This window comes from Phalacrocorax aristotelis, chromosome 1, assembly GCF_949628215.1.
Source record: "Phalacrocorax aristotelis chromosome 1, bGulAri2.1, whole genome shotgun sequence".
NCBI classification, from domain to species: Eukaryota; Metazoa; Chordata; class Aves; order Suliformes; family Phalacrocoracidae; genus Phalacrocorax; species Phalacrocorax aristotelis.
This window is the reverse complement of record NC_134276.1, coordinates 186,696,791-186,713,871: the sequence shown is the minus strand read 5'-3', so window position 1 is coordinate 186,713,871 and position 17,081 is coordinate 186,696,791. Positions and strand designations below refer to the sequence as shown.

At 38.5% G+C, this 17,081-nt stretch overlaps 1 protein-coding gene across 1 annotated transcript in view; it reads left to right on the top strand.

The window, feature by feature from the left end:
* The window catches only part of CNTN1 (contactin 1), a 255,488-nt gene that overhangs the window by 150,246 nt on the left and 88,161 nt on the right, over nt 1-17,081 (top strand). The window contains exon 3 of the mRNA XM_075080998.1: nt 7,043-7,172. Coding sequence (XP_074937099.1) covers nt 7,061-7,172 — 112 coding nt within the window. The 5' untranslated portion in view covers nt 7,043-7,060. The remainder of the gene's footprint in view (nt 1-7,042; nt 7,173-17,081) is intronic.

Sequence of the window (17,081 nt, the reverse complement as noted above, 5' to 3'; positions counted from 1 at the left end):
TTTAGGCAGCAAAGCCCTTACAGCATGCTTTCAGAAAAGTGTGAGTAATGCTTCTGGGTTACGGCAGCAGTAAGTGATCTTTTTCTTATTTATTGCCTTAGAAGAAAGAACAGGCAGTTGCTGATAGAGCACACGGTGTGAATAGGGACTTGGAGGACTGGCTGCCTGACCCTTTGATGCTGACATGGTGATTAAAGAGAGTCTTTAAGTACCGCTAAGCAACACTTCATTATCTGAAGGCATTTCAAAGCAAAACCTTTTTGCAGCTCAATGACTCAAGAAAAGTAATCAACCTGTATTCATAATTAATAGTAAAGCTGAGTTATCTTACTACAGATTAGAAGATGGCTAACCTTCCTAAAAAAATATTTTAAAAATAGCAATATTAAATGACCCTTCATTACAGTCATTGATTAACTGCAAGGTGAAAGAGAGGTGTGACCGCTGTAAAACCCTTGTAGGGAGAAGAATTAATGTTGATTCATAATGAATCTGTGGATGCAAATAAGAAAAATAAGACATCTCATTAGTTGCATGAACTATCTGAGAGGGCAAAATAACAGAAAACCTAAACAAAGAGTGAAAAAAATGAAAACGGGAAGGATGATGTAGCAGGCAAGCAAAGAAAAGTCCCATAGGGCTTCTTAATTGCCTAACAAAAAAGCAGAAGTGCCTACTGAGCAACTGGCTGAAGAAGTTACTGATTCTCGAGGTCTGAATTCTTTGATGTGTAAATATAAAGGAAGCAGGAGAGTTAAATTCACAGTGTGATTAACTACCAGCACATTGTCCTACTTGGAAAAGTCGTGCGTTAAAAGATTGCCACGGAAAAAGAGACATCTTGTAACAGTAAGGTTGCCATTCAGATGCCTGGTACCTTCTGTATCTTATAACAATCTTCTGCAAATATATTTGATGTTTTCGTTTCTTGTTATAGGCACTATGTTTTCTTGCTTTGTAGAATAGGTGCTATTGCTTTCAAGTGCAAAAGGTATGGCTCAAAACACATCTAGAGAAGGAATTTATTATCTCTTTGGTACTCGCTTCTTGGAGAGAAGTCACAGCTTCTGAAGAAGCAGGGCAGGAAGGGGAGAAAAAGGGTAACTCTGAGCCAGAGCATATTGTGGATCATCAGTGTGCCAGGATATTAGTTGATTTAAGCCTACTGACATGACCATTTAAGAGGAAAAGAAGGCAAGAAGAGGAAATTTATAAATATTTGTAACAGGATTGAAGTTTTGTATTGCACTTTAAAGTTAAGGTTTCCCATTGAAACTTGGGCCAAGCCCTGTAACAACCGTGGAATCCTTATCGCCTCCGAGTCATTGGTTCTTCGTGTTTCTAAGTTAATGTTTATTAATCAAAAAACAGAGCTGGTTGAATTGTCCGCTAGTGATAGAATCACTTATTCGTTTAGTCTGTCTAAATATAATAATGAACTGACCTGGGAGTGTGTGTGGTGCTATTTATTCATTTAGCACTTCTAAGCAGTAGCAAAAAAGTTTTGAGCAATTGGGGGAGGAATTAGATTGCTCTTTCCTCCAACTTAGTGGTTGTTTGTTATGTTATTGCATGTTGTCCTTGAAAGTGTAAATTCTGTTTAAGAAGAGTGGTTTTTTTATGGGCCATCAAGTTGATGGGCTTCTTAGCTGGCTTTCATTCATGTGAAATGGAGAGAGCAGCTATATTCTTTAAATAGGAGGATGTGGAAAATACTAGAAGCACGACTGTTGGTGATGGACTGTTTGGGCCAGTGGGTGGTACTGGGAGCAGTGGATTTGAACTTGTGTTTCCACTTGAACAAATCTGGCAAAAACAGACAGTATAATTATAGAAATGAAAGATGGTCAAAAGGAAATCAAGCCTTTCTGCAAGCCTTTGTGAAGGGAACTAAAGCCACTTTTGGACTCTAAGGGCTGGCCAGCTAGCATCAAAAATCTTCCATAGAAGCAGCAGTGCTATAAAAGCAGGGCTGGCTTGGAAGTTTACTTGCAGTAATCCCAGACCACTGTAATGAGAGAAATCTGTGCAGTGGTATGGAACTTGTCTGTCATTACCTTTCTGGTAATAAAGAGGACTAGTAAACACTAGTGGCTAAGGTATTGGTTTCAGAAGTAAATCAAGGGGTTGTGGGTGATGGTTGAGAAGCTAGACTTTTAAGTAAGATGTAGTGCCCCTTCTAATTGCACAGTCTAATCTAGAATGCCAAAACTTATTGACCATAAAATTAAATTGTAAAGACCAAAATAGTAGAGAAGGACAAAGGGTGATACAATAAAAAAATATGCAATGTACACCATTATTTTTGTTAAATTCAAATGTTTCTTGTAATTCTAAATACAGAGCAACTAATAAGATTTATGAGGAGTTAGTTATCAGAGCAAAAAATGCCAGCTCTTTTAAGAAAATCAAGATAACAAGCAATTAGATGTTTACTAAAAAAGCCTGAAGTAAAAACAAATACAAAACACCGATTAGGCTGAAGTATTGTGTGGCTCCTAAAAGGCTTTGATTATAACTTGCCACTAGTGAATTACTAGTGAATTATTGCAATTATATATATTCATGTTTGAAAAAGGGTGGGGAACCACAGATTTCTTCTAGATTGTTGTATCTATTTATAGTCTAATCTGGATGGAATCTCTACCAATTTTAAAACTTGAATATGTATAATTATCATAATATACTAGGAAATGAGAATCATAACAAGCATCTTGATTTACCTCTCCTAGAAGTATAACAAGGCAGAGCTCTTAAACGATTTCCTTTGCACTCTCTCTGCCTGTTCAGTACCTGGTGTTCATGACGGGAGCACTGGGCAGATGTCAGGGGGGATGCAGTGATCACGCTGCTCCCATGCTGAAAGCGTCAGCAAGGGAGGTTCAGGGAAGATCTTGCCATGGTAAACATTGATATTTACAGGCAGGGGCGACTACTAATCCTCAAGCACCTTCACCACCTCCATCTCCATCGCTTTCCCTCTCTTTCTGACTGCCCTTTTGGGTTGGTTTATTGCTTCCATCCTCCCACACATCACTTACATGTCCCACACGACATCCTTCCCCTCTGTAATTGTGAGTTCTGCTTCTTTGCTTCTTCTTCACCCCTTTAACATCCCCCACTGTTGCTCTGTTTTCCCATGTCTATTCCCACTCCTTGATTTCAAATCTAGTAGATTATGTAGCCTATTTGCACTGCTTTTTATCTTATGATCTTTATTCCACTGACTGCCATTACCTGCTGTTTGTAATTTCTTTCTGTGTCTGCATTATGAATGTTTTATGTTCTTGCAAAGTGATGATGCCATCTGCGTGTTTGTATTAAGTAGAGAAGTGATGTAAAACACTGGCTATTTTCATAGCTGTAAAACAAGAGCCTTTTTCTCCTTAATGAAGGCCAAAGTGTGTGGTGAAGACCTGAGGAAAGCCACACAGCATATGGAAGAAAATACAGACATTTTCCCAAAGTGCATTTTGAGAGATTAAAAAATCCTTAAGATATGGTACTACGGAGAGGCGGGTGTTCCCTTGTGTCCTGGGAACACCTCTCATCCTAATGAAGCATCATGAGACAGTGCAAGCTTCCATAAGCGTTCTGGGAGGTCTCTGTGTTCAAAATTGAATGTGCTTCCTATTCAGCAGCCACTGTTCCAGTTTTTGCCCACCTCCTTTGGGAGGATTGCACTCCAGACAGCTCACCTGGAGTTGTCTTGAATCTAGCAAGGAAATGCCTTGTAGTGGTGACTGGCCCTTTTGGGAAACTGAATGGTCAAAAGGGACCTAAATGTGTTAATGAGCATTAGATAGTAATTAAGCTTGACACAGTTGCAGTTAAGTGCCTACATATTTTATTACATATTTTAAAAATGTCTTACTCGTTTGATAAAATTACAATGCTTTGTTGTGAGAAAAGGAGAACAGTGTACTGTGCAGACTAAAAGGAGTATGTCCAGGCATGTAATCACTCTCTGCTTTTACAGGGGAGAAAAGTGAGTCGTACTAATGACTATTCTTTTGTTTGGGAATGTTTTTTACTTAGGCCACAATATCCTTCTCACTCTGCAAAGAGAAAAGGTTGAGAGGTGTAAAGCAAAAGAGGCAGTAGGTAATGCCACGTGAGCATTGCAGCCCACAGGGCTGCCTCCAGCCTGAGTGCTACTGCCTCACATAAGCCTGGACTCATCCTTGGGCAGCTGGGTGGTAACATCATGTACAGCCATACTACTTCAGACATGCAGATGATAACCCGCGTGCTGTCTCATCTCATAGCAGGCAGTTCTGCCAAAATTCAGCAGAGCAATGTGAAACAGCCTCACTTCTCATCCACCAGCTGAGATAAATCAGGAGGGATGGATGTGCTCTATATACAGAACCCACTCAGCTGAAAGAAGTGAGAGCAAGGAAAGGTTTTTAATCCTGGCAGGGTGGATATTTTTGTAACTGAATAAAATGAGGTATTTATAGCTTTTACTGACACAACTTTTATTTACTGTACTTTGAACCTGTGTTCAAACCATTTTTTCCTGAGCCAACAGAAAGGAATTTTTGGAAAGCTAGAGGACAAGGTAACTTCCCAAAATCAAACCTGGATTCTGCAAAAGAGAGAGAGGAGGGATCTTCTGTCTGCAGTGGTGCCTGTAATGTCAGAGAGAGAACACAGGTTTACTCCTAACAGTTTCATCTATCAATACATTTGAACACAGTTATTATCACCATGAGTTACTGTGTAATTACCGTTGTTCCCAACAGAGTTCATGTTTCATTGCTGTTTAATTATGTGCATTATTTTAGCGTAACTATGCAATTTAACTCACATCACTTGGAAATAAATGTTCCAGGCAAGGAAGCGTCATAACACAAGAAACTTCATAGCCAGGATATGGTTCCTGGAAAAGTGTACAAAGTAATTTGTTGATGTAGCCTACCACGTCTTTTGGAGGACTCATATAGACACAATAGTTCATGCCTTGGTCATTTAAAGTAGATGCCTGAAATAGTTGTGAATATCCTTTGTGTGACAGAGGCTGAAGAAACTTCCTTGCCAACAGAAGCAGGAGGGTAAAGATGTTTAGTAAATTCTTCCCCTTGGATCCAGCTACAGTAAGCATATGCATTTGCTGCCCACGTAAGAACATTTTTCCAGGGAATATTTCTAAATGAATCTCAGTTCTGGGGATCACGGTTAGGCTCTTGCATGTGTTTTGCTGAGCGCTGTTTTCACGTAACAGCCATGATTTTAGCGTTGTGGCAACTGATACAGTTTTGACCTGTTTGTTGAAGATTTCATCTGATAAAAGAAAGGTAGATGTAAAGTGCAACAGCTCCTGTAATTTCTGAGCCACAAAGATTCTCTTGTGATATTTGTTGCCATTTCCCTACACTATGAGTTTAATAAAACACCCCATGAAACTCTTTTAAGGAAAGCTCACTGTCTGAGGCATGTTCAGATAAACATCTGCATAGCATTATTCTAAGGAGGAGGGGACAAGTGTAAGGCCCAGTGGGGGCCCAAGATACGCTCCTAGCCACCTCAAGGAGAGACATGAGGCATGCACACCGAGGCAGGCCTGTCTGGCAGGAGCTCAAACCAGAGGCTCTCAGTTAATCAGAGCAGGATTTACCCCAAGCATACTTAGGGAGACAGGTATGTTTGTAGATGCGCTTTGAAATGGAGAACTTCCCGTTTCTTGGAGGTGGGAAGCAGAGCAGTTTCAAAACAAGATCTAAAACATTTGGATGTTGGAAAAAGAGAAAAAATTAGTAAAAATTTTGACTGGGAAAGAGCAAAACTCAGTAAAATGTAGAAGCCGCTATCGGAGACATCAGTACTTGGCATGGGAAGCTAGAAAAGAGTAGCATCAAGATTACATCTTGCAAAAAGTGACAATGCCATATTAGCATGCAACATGTCCTAGGGTGCATGTTAGTGAAGGGTATACAAGTACGTATAAGCATATTTTATGATGAAATACTAACAAAATGAATATACTGAGAGGAAAGGATGATATCGGCACGTGCCTGAGATACAACAGTGTTCTGTCAGTGATAAGCTGGAAGCCTTGCTTTGTGTGAAAGTCTAACTAAGCCAGTGCTACAGCGAAACCAATCAAGAAGAAGTATGAAAAAGATGTGATGGATGTAAAGGGTGCATTTACACATTCATAGCAAGAAATCCATTAAACAAAATGGGAAATTGCACACTGCAAGCATGATGATGACGCATTGCCCTAAAGAAATAGCAGCCACCAGCCAGAAAGAAAAACTAGCAAAGTATTCTGATTGAAAGAAGTATAAAATATTATAGAATTAAAGTATTGTGGAAAATTATATCTAAAATTTTAAAATATTCAAAAGAAGCTGCATGTTACTTTAGCTTGGTTTTAGTATATATACAGGCAGAGCTTCTCCCATAGGGAAGAGAGGAAACTTCAAATACGACATTGCAATAATGATGATATTCAACATTTAAAAGGAAACTCATAAAAATTAATACTGCCTTTCCAGAGGATCATGAATTGTATGTTAAAAGTTTAAAAGGAATGATATGCTAGACAAAACAAATGAATCTTGAAAGAGATGTATGTACATGGGTTTCACTGTAGTTTTCTTTTTACAGATATTGAAGTAATTAATTTGATGTAGTATTTACTGAGATGAAGGAGGATAGAATCTGGTCTTTATTTTATTGCAAAATATGTAATATATTAATTTTTTAATAATGTAAGTGTTCACAGAGAGAGGATCTGGCTTAAGAAGTTTTGGGTTAGGAAGACGAGTCTAAAAGAGGATGTTCAGTATTAACATTTACCATATTACTCACTGTCACCGGAAGATCTGTGTGCTCTTAAAACAGTGTGCTCTCTGTCTAAAAGAGATCATGCATTTGATCCAGCAAATTTGATAATGCATTTAATATTCAAAAGCCTCTATCCTATATTAACTCTTAAGTATTCAGTTTAGACAGATAATATGGCAAGTGAAATGTGATACGAGATAAAGCCTTATGTCAGAATTATTCACTCCTTTTCTTTCTCTCTAATCAGGTATTTTTAGATCTCTGAATGCTGGCATTGCAAGGCACAATTCCTTTTAAGATAATCGCTGAACAGAAGATAACCATGTGGCTCTTCATCTATCATCTTATTACACCGTGTTTGATCTTCTGCCTGGCAGGTAGGATGAGCTCCTGTGTTAATTCATTTAACTAACTGTTGTCAATTTTATGGATTTCAAGGTCAACTATGCTGTTTGTAAGGCTTTAATTTATTTGTGCAGATATAATGAATTACTAAATGTGAATAATGAAGCTATAAGGAAACATCCTTACTACAATGGACGCCATAATTTAAATGCAGATCTAGACTCTGAACTTCGCTTTGTCTATTCTAGTTATTTCTCTAGATTATAAAAATATAAACCAGCTATTTGTGCACAGATGATCAGCGTGATGAGAAGAACAAAAATATGCCCACATGGAGAGGCACTAAACAAAAAAATTATGTTATATAGACACCATCTAAGATTCATAAAATAACCTACCAGCACAATGTAGTGGTAGTTTTCATAGTACAGGGAGGCAATACTGCATATACTGACTTTAATTTGAAATTACAACTGGAAAAACTTCTCATAAATAGAGATGGGAGCATGAACATTAAAACTTCCAGGAGTCATATTTCTAATACGTGAAATTAAAGAGATGTTTGTAACTGAAATTTTATTTCAGTTCTAAGTGAAGGAAGGAGCTCTGGAAAGTAAAAAATCAGAATTAAAATCTAGTTACTGTTCCAACTGTTCTGAACAACTTTGAGATTTTAAAGTCTGTTTCAGACTTCCATGACAGTTTAAATGAATACTGTTTTTTGGCTGCCATCAAGAATTAGATTGCCAGCGTAAGTGAGCTCTTCTCAAGAAAGAAAACATTTTGCTTATATACAGACTGCATGAACCATTCACAATATGGTTAAAAAGTGATAGATACTGTGGGGAAAAAAGGAGCACAATTAGAGTGATCACGTCAAGTTTTAGGAGGTGTTCTTGCACACATGATACTATCAAGGGGAATGCTGGCAATGTCAACAGAAATGGAGAATGTGGGAATTGGGACAGTTTTTGAGTAAAGATCATGAGTTCTTATTTCAGTAACAAGACAGGCCAAGGACCAGAGTGAAGAGACAAGTTAGCTGGGAGCAGATGTGGAAAGGAGAATATTTAAAAGTTGCTTTAGCACTTTTTAACAAAACATAGGGTTTCTTTGGAAGTATATTTGGCTCACCTTGCCTTCTGTCGTGCTGGACCCACAGTTCTAGGTGGTTCTATCATGTAAGTTGCCTTTGGGCAAATCAGTTTGTGACTCTGGAGCCACCAGTCAAGGTTTTTGCAATCCATGGCTCCTAAACAGACCTACTATATTTACTGCTCTGGAGCCAGGAAACTGATAGGTTCCAGGGTCAATGTCCTTTGAGATGTCTCACCATATGGTCTGTCCCAAGTTCAAAGATATCAGCCAAGAAGCCTAAAGGTATTGGGAATTTATGCTCTTGGTTAAGCTTTGAGAGCTTCCAGAATTACCTGCTTAGAAGTGTTTGGGAAACAAGGAGCTAGGAAGCTGACAACCTGCAAGCTGCGCTGACTTGAAATGTTCAGAATTTGGCCTGAAAAGGTGACAGTTATTGTGACACTGTGTAAGCTAAGGATTTTTACCTCTTTTCACATAGATCTTTTTCCTGCTGCAGGAAATAAAAAAGATTTTTTTTTTTCTCAAACTGGCATACATATTTTTTAGAAATTTGGAGTTTGCCTTGGAATAAACCCTCTGACTTTTAGCCAGTTATGTTTTGTGGTAATCAAAGGCAGAAGCTGAGAATTGGTACAGTGACTGTCCATTTCCCATCAGTGAGGAATGAGCACTTACTTGACTCAAGGGAAGCAAACATTACATGAATCAGTGCATCAGAAGCTTATGCAGGGATCATCTTCTGCAATGAGACAGGAACAATATTTATTTTCCCGGTAAATTAGTGCTTGAAATTTAGTCTTGGAGATACAAATTGATGAAAAAGCCATAAGTAATTTGGTCTTTCTCTTACTGATAGAATAGACAGTTATAATAAGGGTTGCTTCTCAGAGTGCACTTTGAACAGTTGAAGGCAAATGAGAGCAGCAAATCACTCCTCAGGGAACATTGTGATGATTGTCAGTCCACCGCCAAAAAAGTTATTTCATGCCTATTACTGGTAATATTTGATTCATCTCCTCTTTCCCCTGACACGTGGGCTCTTGCCAAAATACTTGTAAGTTGCCTTTGACTTCCTGCTAAATTCATACCTATTGCTAAGTCTAAATTTTAGACTTTTCTTTCATCTAGCACATCCCATATAAATCAGTGAACCAAACTGTATCTTCACTTGGAATAATCTTGCACCAAAAGAATTAAGAGTCTGTTTCAGCAGCAGGCTTGTTTTGTTTCTTCATCCAAAAGACTAATTAAAAGCTGCAAAGGCCCTGTATTTTATTGTGCTTAATGAATACTTGATTACGTTTGGCTATAAGAGGAATCAATAGAAAAAATACTGTGTTCCTCCAAAATTTTATTTCTAATTAAATGGTGCTACTTTTTACCTTGGGATTTCATAGCGCAGAGCCAGGCAGTACCTGAGTTTGGGTCACGCCAGGCCTCAAAAGGCAGCTTGTCACTCTAGCGACTGTTCTGGTTTGTGCAAAATGATCTGATAGTCCATTTTTGATTAAAAATGTCAAAAGCACTTCTGCTGTTTAGGGAACCTAATGCCTTATTTCAAAAATCACTAGGACCCCAAGCTCCAGTGAAAGCTAGTAAAGCCGGAAAGCCAGTAATACAGAGGGCTTCTCGGCACAGGGCAGTTATTTTGATGTGTACACGAGGATGTGATTAAACAGCATGCTGAATTTCTGAGTATGTTACTGGTAGTTCATATGCTTGGAAGGCTTGTGTGGGGAGACAGTGCAGCGTAGCTTCTGCACTTGACCTTCACTCCTAATTGCGGAGCACTGGCGTTTCTACACAATCAAGATGTTAGGCTCTTAAGTCACTTTTGAAGTAACACTTGTGTTTTTAAGAAGGATTCACTTAAGTGATTTAAGTATCTGATAGGCAGATGTGGGTATGTTTAAAAGGACTATGATAGGTATTTGTTGTCATTCCTCTTGGCAGAGAAGACAAGCTAACTGTACCCTGTCATTGTTAGGCATAAGTGGAGAAACTTGCTCTGCCAAGGGTTGGAGCTTTTCATGTTTGAAGCTTGCTGTAAAAGATAAACAATATAGTTAACTTTGCAGCTCTTCAAGGGCTTCACTGGCACATGTGAGATAGGAGTAATTCTCCTCCTCTTTTTGGTCCAGAAAAGAAGAGGCAGGCTTCCCAAAGACAATCGAACCCTTTCATGTAATATGAAGTGGGAATGCTTGAGTGGTTACTTTTTCTGTTTGAGTGCTGACTGGTTCTTGGAAACTGATGTCCCTTTAGTGTCCTGCTGACTTACACGGGTACCTCTTCTCCATCAGGATGACAGAATCTTCCTTACAGACCAAGAAATGCTGCATCATGAGTTTTATGGACATGAACACATTACCGCTTCAGCACATAAGCTTCCCATGAATGCCAAGCGCAACTTTTCCCACTTGTGTATGAGAGAAGTAAAAAAAAAAAAAAAAGTCATCCCTCAAACCTTAAATTATATATAGATTGGATTTTCTCTGGAACAGTAGGTTCAAATATAAATATTATGAACTGACAGCCAGAATCTACATTATTTAAAGCTTTTTACAAAAGAAGTGTGACCAGCGGCTCAAAGGAGGTGATCCTGCCCTTCTACTCTGCTCTCGTGAGACCCCACCTGGAGTGCTGCGTCCAGCTCTGGGGCCCCCTCTGAGGCACAAGAAAGACATGGGTGTGTTGGAACAGGTCCAGAGGAGGGCCACAAAGATTATCAGAGGGCTGGAGCACCTCTGCTATGATGACAGGCTGAGATAGTTGGGGTTGTTCAGCCTGGAGAAGAGAAGGCTCTGGGGAGACCTTATAGCAGCCTGGCAGTACTTCAAGGGTGCCTAAAAGAAAGTTGCAGAGGGACTTTTTACAAGGGCATGTGGTGATAGGACAAGGGGTCATGGCTTCAAACTGAAAGAGGGTAGATTTAGATTAGGTATAAGGAAGACATTCTTCACTATGAGGATGGTGAGGCTCTGGAACAGGTTGCCCAGAGAAGCTGTGGGTGCCCCATGCCTGGAATTGTTCAAGACCAGGTTGGCTGAGGCTTTGAGCAACCTGGTCTAGTGGAAGGTGTCCCTGCCCAGGGCATGGGGTTGGAACTAGATGATCTTTAAGGTCCCTTCCAGCCCAAACCATTCTATGGTTCTATGATTCTATGATATGGCATTATTCACAATTGCTGAAGAGAGATATGCATTTTCTTCTAAAATATTAAGTGGATATTAAGTGGATGGATATACTTAATACTTGTTTACCTTGTCTGCTATGTCTCTGCTTGGGTCTTAGAAGACCATTTCACACTGCTACAGAGTGTCTGATATTTGTAAATAAATAATCATAATGTGTTTTGTGAACATAATGCTCAGAAACCTGGAATTGCCTTGTTTACCTTCCTGTGAGCCCGGTAGAGATATTTTGGCGCATTCCCAGACCATCTTGCTTCTGAGCATGATACTAGTAGGTCTTCATTTCTGCAACATATTGAAAACAGCACAAGATCTAAATATCAAATGGTTTCTAGGCTTGCAATGCTGATATGGAGCCTGACAGCTTAGTCATAGTTATGATAAGGAACGAGTCCATGGCTCTTCTGTTCGCTATCCATTAGCATTCAAGGTTAATCTAGTCATGTGCCATGTCAACAGATCTTTGCCCATCTCTTGTGAAAATATGTAACAGGATACAACAATGTCAGTTAGATCAATACTGATGAGAGTGATACCAAAGGATTGTCTTGAGAAGCTACCTTTGGCAGTGTTAAATGTCAGGGAAACAGAGAGGTGTACAGGAAGCAGGGACAGAAAGAGAAGGAGATGGGTCGTTAGAAAAATAAAGATGCTAATTAAAATAATATATCGGTGTGCAGTGGGAGTGATGGGATCTTCAGGTTTTCCATCTTTTTAGCTTCTGTCTTGAAGGTGACACTGACCTTTGGAAAACTTAACTGTGATTTGCTATTGATATTCACATCACAGTTTGTGGTGGTTTTAGAATCCAGTTGATTTTTAGTCAGCAGAGGACTTGAACACATACTTAACATTGCATTCATAAGTAAGCTTGTTGATTTGGCTCAACTTACGTGATTGAATTTTGTGATGGATTGAGTTCCTGAAAGAATATGAGAAGCCTTTAATGAACTTAAATCCATGCTGTCTCATTATTTCCTTTAAGTGAACAGTATTACCATTCTACCCTTCTTAAATATGAAGTTAAAAGATCTTTATATTTCCAGGAGATATTCTTGTATCCATCCCTTAGTAAAACTGTTACCATCTTTTGTTGAAAATATATTTTCATTACAGTGGAATTTAGACGTTTATCCATCAAAAAACTACTGCTAACCTTCTTAAAATTATCTTCAAAATGAATTGATTTATGCACAGACATTCTGAAAGGAAAATTCTTACTGTTTTGCCTTTTCTTTTTTAATGCAAAATGGTAATTTGTTAATGTAGGCAATCTGTGGGACTTCAAGAGCATTCAGATTTTTCTCCCTTTATTTTTTAGCACTGCCTTGTCATATATGGAGGTTTGGTCTTCTGGTCTTGGAGCTTGGGATTTTTTTACTGTGGAATTGAATGCATGTACAGAAGGGTTTGCAGGATTAGGGCCTTAGGTTACGTCCACTGTAGTTTCTGAACATATGGATTTGTAGGCAGATATAGACCCACATGTTTTACTGCCAGCCCTTCACTGCATTTTGGTAACACCCATCATCATCTCCTCTGCTAGTTTCTTTTGTATATGGTACCTTACACACTAATGTTTTTCTGTTTGACATGTGCAAGTTGTTCCTCCTGACCAAAGCGCCTTTTAAATGGTGCTGGATCTGGGAGCCCTTCGATAAGCTTGAGTGCCCTAAGTATCAGTTAAGGGAATGTGTGCTCCATTTTGTTTAATCAGCTGTTTCCCCTATTAACATTCAACTACTTCTCTATATTTTTGTGTTTTAATTTAAGGATTTAGTGAGATTAAGGACACTTTAGAACAAATAAGGCAAATACACAAATGGACATCCATTAAAAATCGCTTGCACATGATTCACAGTATGTGAATCTTTTGAATGAAGTGACTTGATCTTACATTTGACTTCCCATTAAATCCACTTTCCCAGTGAATTGCCACATAACTGTATACCCACCACTTCTGAGGAATCACTTGAAATACATAGCTTTTTAAAAAGTTAATAAAGCATTAACTTTGTAAATAAGAAATAAGTTAAAAGATTATTTTTACTCCTAAGTGAGGAATATTCCACAGCTCCTGCATGAAATATAGATTATAACTACCCTATAAGCCAACATGAAAAAGTCTATCTTGTAAAGACTGTAGAAAATGAAGACGTGCTTGAAATTGGTATATCAAATTAGAAACTAAGAATAAATGTTGATTTGTAGAACTTTTGCTTATTTGGCATATGGCATATTATAGCCATATGAAGAAAGAATGATGGACAAGTGTCCTAACATGGTTTAGTGACCTGTCTTCTAGAGACATCGTTATGGGAGACTAACAGTAAAATTCCAGTATACTGTTCCCTTTGGGAATTTTCTGTTTTCTTCTAATTGTCTGTATTCAGATTAGATAGAGAATTGATTATGCAAACTGAGAATGAGTGTATTGAAAAGACAGGTGGCGGTCTGTACAAATAATTTAAATAAATTGCAGGAATGATCCATTTCAGGTTCCCCACATATTAACATCTAAGATCAGGTATAAAGTAACTCCCTGTGTACTTGCGGCAACTGTCCATGAGCAGAAGACAACAGATATATTTGGCTCAGGGTAGTTGTTAAATAATAACTGTGAAGTAATGTGTAATTATTATTAGCTTCTGCATTTGCTGTGCTGCAACTTGCTCCTTCAGCCTGGTGTCGTGGAAAACAATGCATCAGCAGCCAATTCTAGGCAGCCAATTCTCGCCTTGTTTGTACCTAACCAGGAAATTCCTACCTCTCTGAAGCTATCCCAGTGTAGAACTGATAGAAAAAAGAGAAGATCGTGACTGAACCTAGAAAGAGTAATTAAAAATTGGTGGTGATGGTGATGAGTGTGACTCTCTTAAACAAAGTACTACGGCATGCGTAAGATGCCTTACTTCAGCCATGATGTGCCAGCTGCCTGGGTTACCATTTTCTTGGCTCTATTTTAAAACAGAAAATTGCAGAACTCATGAGGTGCCTTCAGCTTCACACATACCCGTTTGTCATATCTAATGACACATTTAATCTGAGCGCTAAATTCTGCTTCATAAATGGGTTTAGGAAAGCTCTCCAGACTTTACAGTTCCATGAAGGGAGATAACCAAAGAGACAGTAGTTTTATTCCCAGGAAATTCATAGATTAAACCCACACTTCGAGATTTATTATTTATAGATCCAAATGCAGTATCTGACAGTAAATGATATGTAGAGCTATTGCATCAAAAAAAAAATTTAGGAAGTTTGGAAAAGGACCTGATGAGATATCTGGTATAATGGAAATTATGTTCCTATATATATATCTATAAAATCACTATTTCAATACATTTCTGAGTAAGGTCCATGGAAAAAAATGTCTATTTCTATGACATCCACTAGAGGATGTTCAATTTTGGCTAAGAAGGAAGAGGTACAATGTTATCTTTGGATATGTGAGGGTGTAAGGACAACAGTATCTCTTCATGCTTGACCTTCTCCATGTTCTTTGGGTGTCTGAGCCCTGCAGAACAAGTAAGAAGCAGAAAATGTAGTGGCAGTTCTGGTGCTGCACTGGATTGAAATAATATCTCCTTTAGGACAAGGATTGTTTTCTTAGTACTGCCTGACTGTGTGCTCCCTGACCTTCCACAGAGCTTTCTAGACGCTGCTGCAAAACAAATAAAACCAAGTGTGTAATAACAGGTCCCTCATCAGCTGTGGGAGTGGGCTGGGTCATCATGTTACTCTCCCTCCTGAATCTTAGCACTTGAAGAAATGGGAGATAGATTTTCATTAGTGTTCCTGTCGTTGCTCATGATGGTGCTACAGCTACATGAGAAAGTTCAGCTCCAGAAGAGGCTTGTGTTCTGGGTTCAGTGCCAGGAGTAGGCTTTGGCCAGTGGGTTCAGCTGAGAGACTCCAGGTCATGTTGCACGGCTATGGTCAGGTAAATCCAGACTCTCTTACAGGAAGATTCAGTGCACTTTATTTTAACCACCTAAGGGTTAAGTATGTAATACAGGTTTCAGCTTTCTCTGTAGCTGATGAAGAGAAAATAGGATATCCAAACTACCTGCTGGAAATGCTTGTCTGACCCCTCTAAAGAAAGCCCATATGACTAGTTTGGACAAAATCCCTAACTTAAAATCACATGAGATAAATCGCACACAATATCAAGAGTCTCACTTCGAATTTACAGTACAGAAGAGAGTAGGCTTAGTAAAAAGAAAGAAAAAAGAAGGAATTACTATTCTTTCTATCACTTCATTTATTGAACTTCATCTCCTCTGTGTCATCTCGTTAAGGTTTGAGATACTGGAGTGCTGCAAGCCCATGTTATCTACAAGAAAAGCCTTTTAAAGCAGTTTATGTTCCATGATTTGCCACACATACTATAAGACAACCCCTAAAAATATCTGCAATATGTGCAGTCTGCAGCTGAGAATGAGTAAGACAAAAATAAACAATTAGGTTTTGTTTAATTTTCCATACTGGAAAAAAATAAGCATAAGAACTACTGTTTTCTCCTATGAACTAAAAAAATTCACAGAGTCTTTAATAAACAACGTATTTTTAAATTCCCTTTCTGGTTATGCTCACACACACAGTAGTTCCCATAATTATAAGCAGCTTTACTTCATGTCATTATTTTTAATCTGTGAGTAAAATCAATTTTCAAAATAAATTAGATGCATGTAAGGACTGAATTAGCTGATAATAAAATAAATTGACTTGTCTGAAAGTGGTTTGGATGACTGGTGTTGAAACAAGCAAACTAACCCTTCTTTCTCTCAACAGAGGAATTATTTGCTCAGCACTCTAACCCTCTGAAATTGATGTTTTGAATTCAAGATTTTATATTGTCTATGGTAGTAACAAGTTGGCATAGTTGCTTAATACTATGTAGAATGTAAATATTTTATTTATGTTTAAAAACTTCCATTGCACATGAAGAGCAAGATGAGTGGTTGTGTGCAAATACTCTTGGTGCAATTTTTTCTTCATTATTGCTTACTAACAAGAGGAAAGACCCAAGAGGCAGGTAAAATACCACAAGATGAATACCACATGATGATACTCAGATCTGATATGAGAACTTTTAGCAAAATTAGAAAGTTCAACAAAAAGGTCCAAAAGATTAAGATCTTTAGGTATTAAAATTTAGAGGTCAAAAATAAAACTCTTTTAATTGTAGGCATTGTTAAACACTAGGAAAGATTTGCTAAAATAAATTATGAGGTCTTACTTAGAATCATAAAACCATAGAATGCTTTGCGTTGGAAGGGACCTTTAAAGGTCATCTAGTTCCAACCCCACTGCAATGAGCAGGGACATCTTCAACTAGATCAGGTTGCTCAGAGCCCCGTCCAACCTGACCTTGAATGTTTCTAGGGATGGGGCATCTACCACTGCTCTGGGCAACCTGGTCCAGTGGTTCACCACCCTCATCATAAAAAATTTCTTCCTTATATCTAGTCTGAATCTACCCTCCTTTAGTTTAAAACCATTACCCCTTGTCCTGTCACAACAGGCCCTACTAAAAAGTCTGTCCCTGTCTTTAAGATAAAGCCCCCTTTAAGTACTGAAAGGCCGTAATTAGTCCTCCTCAGAGCCTTCTCTTCTCCAGGCTGAACAGCCCCAACTCTGTCAGCCTGT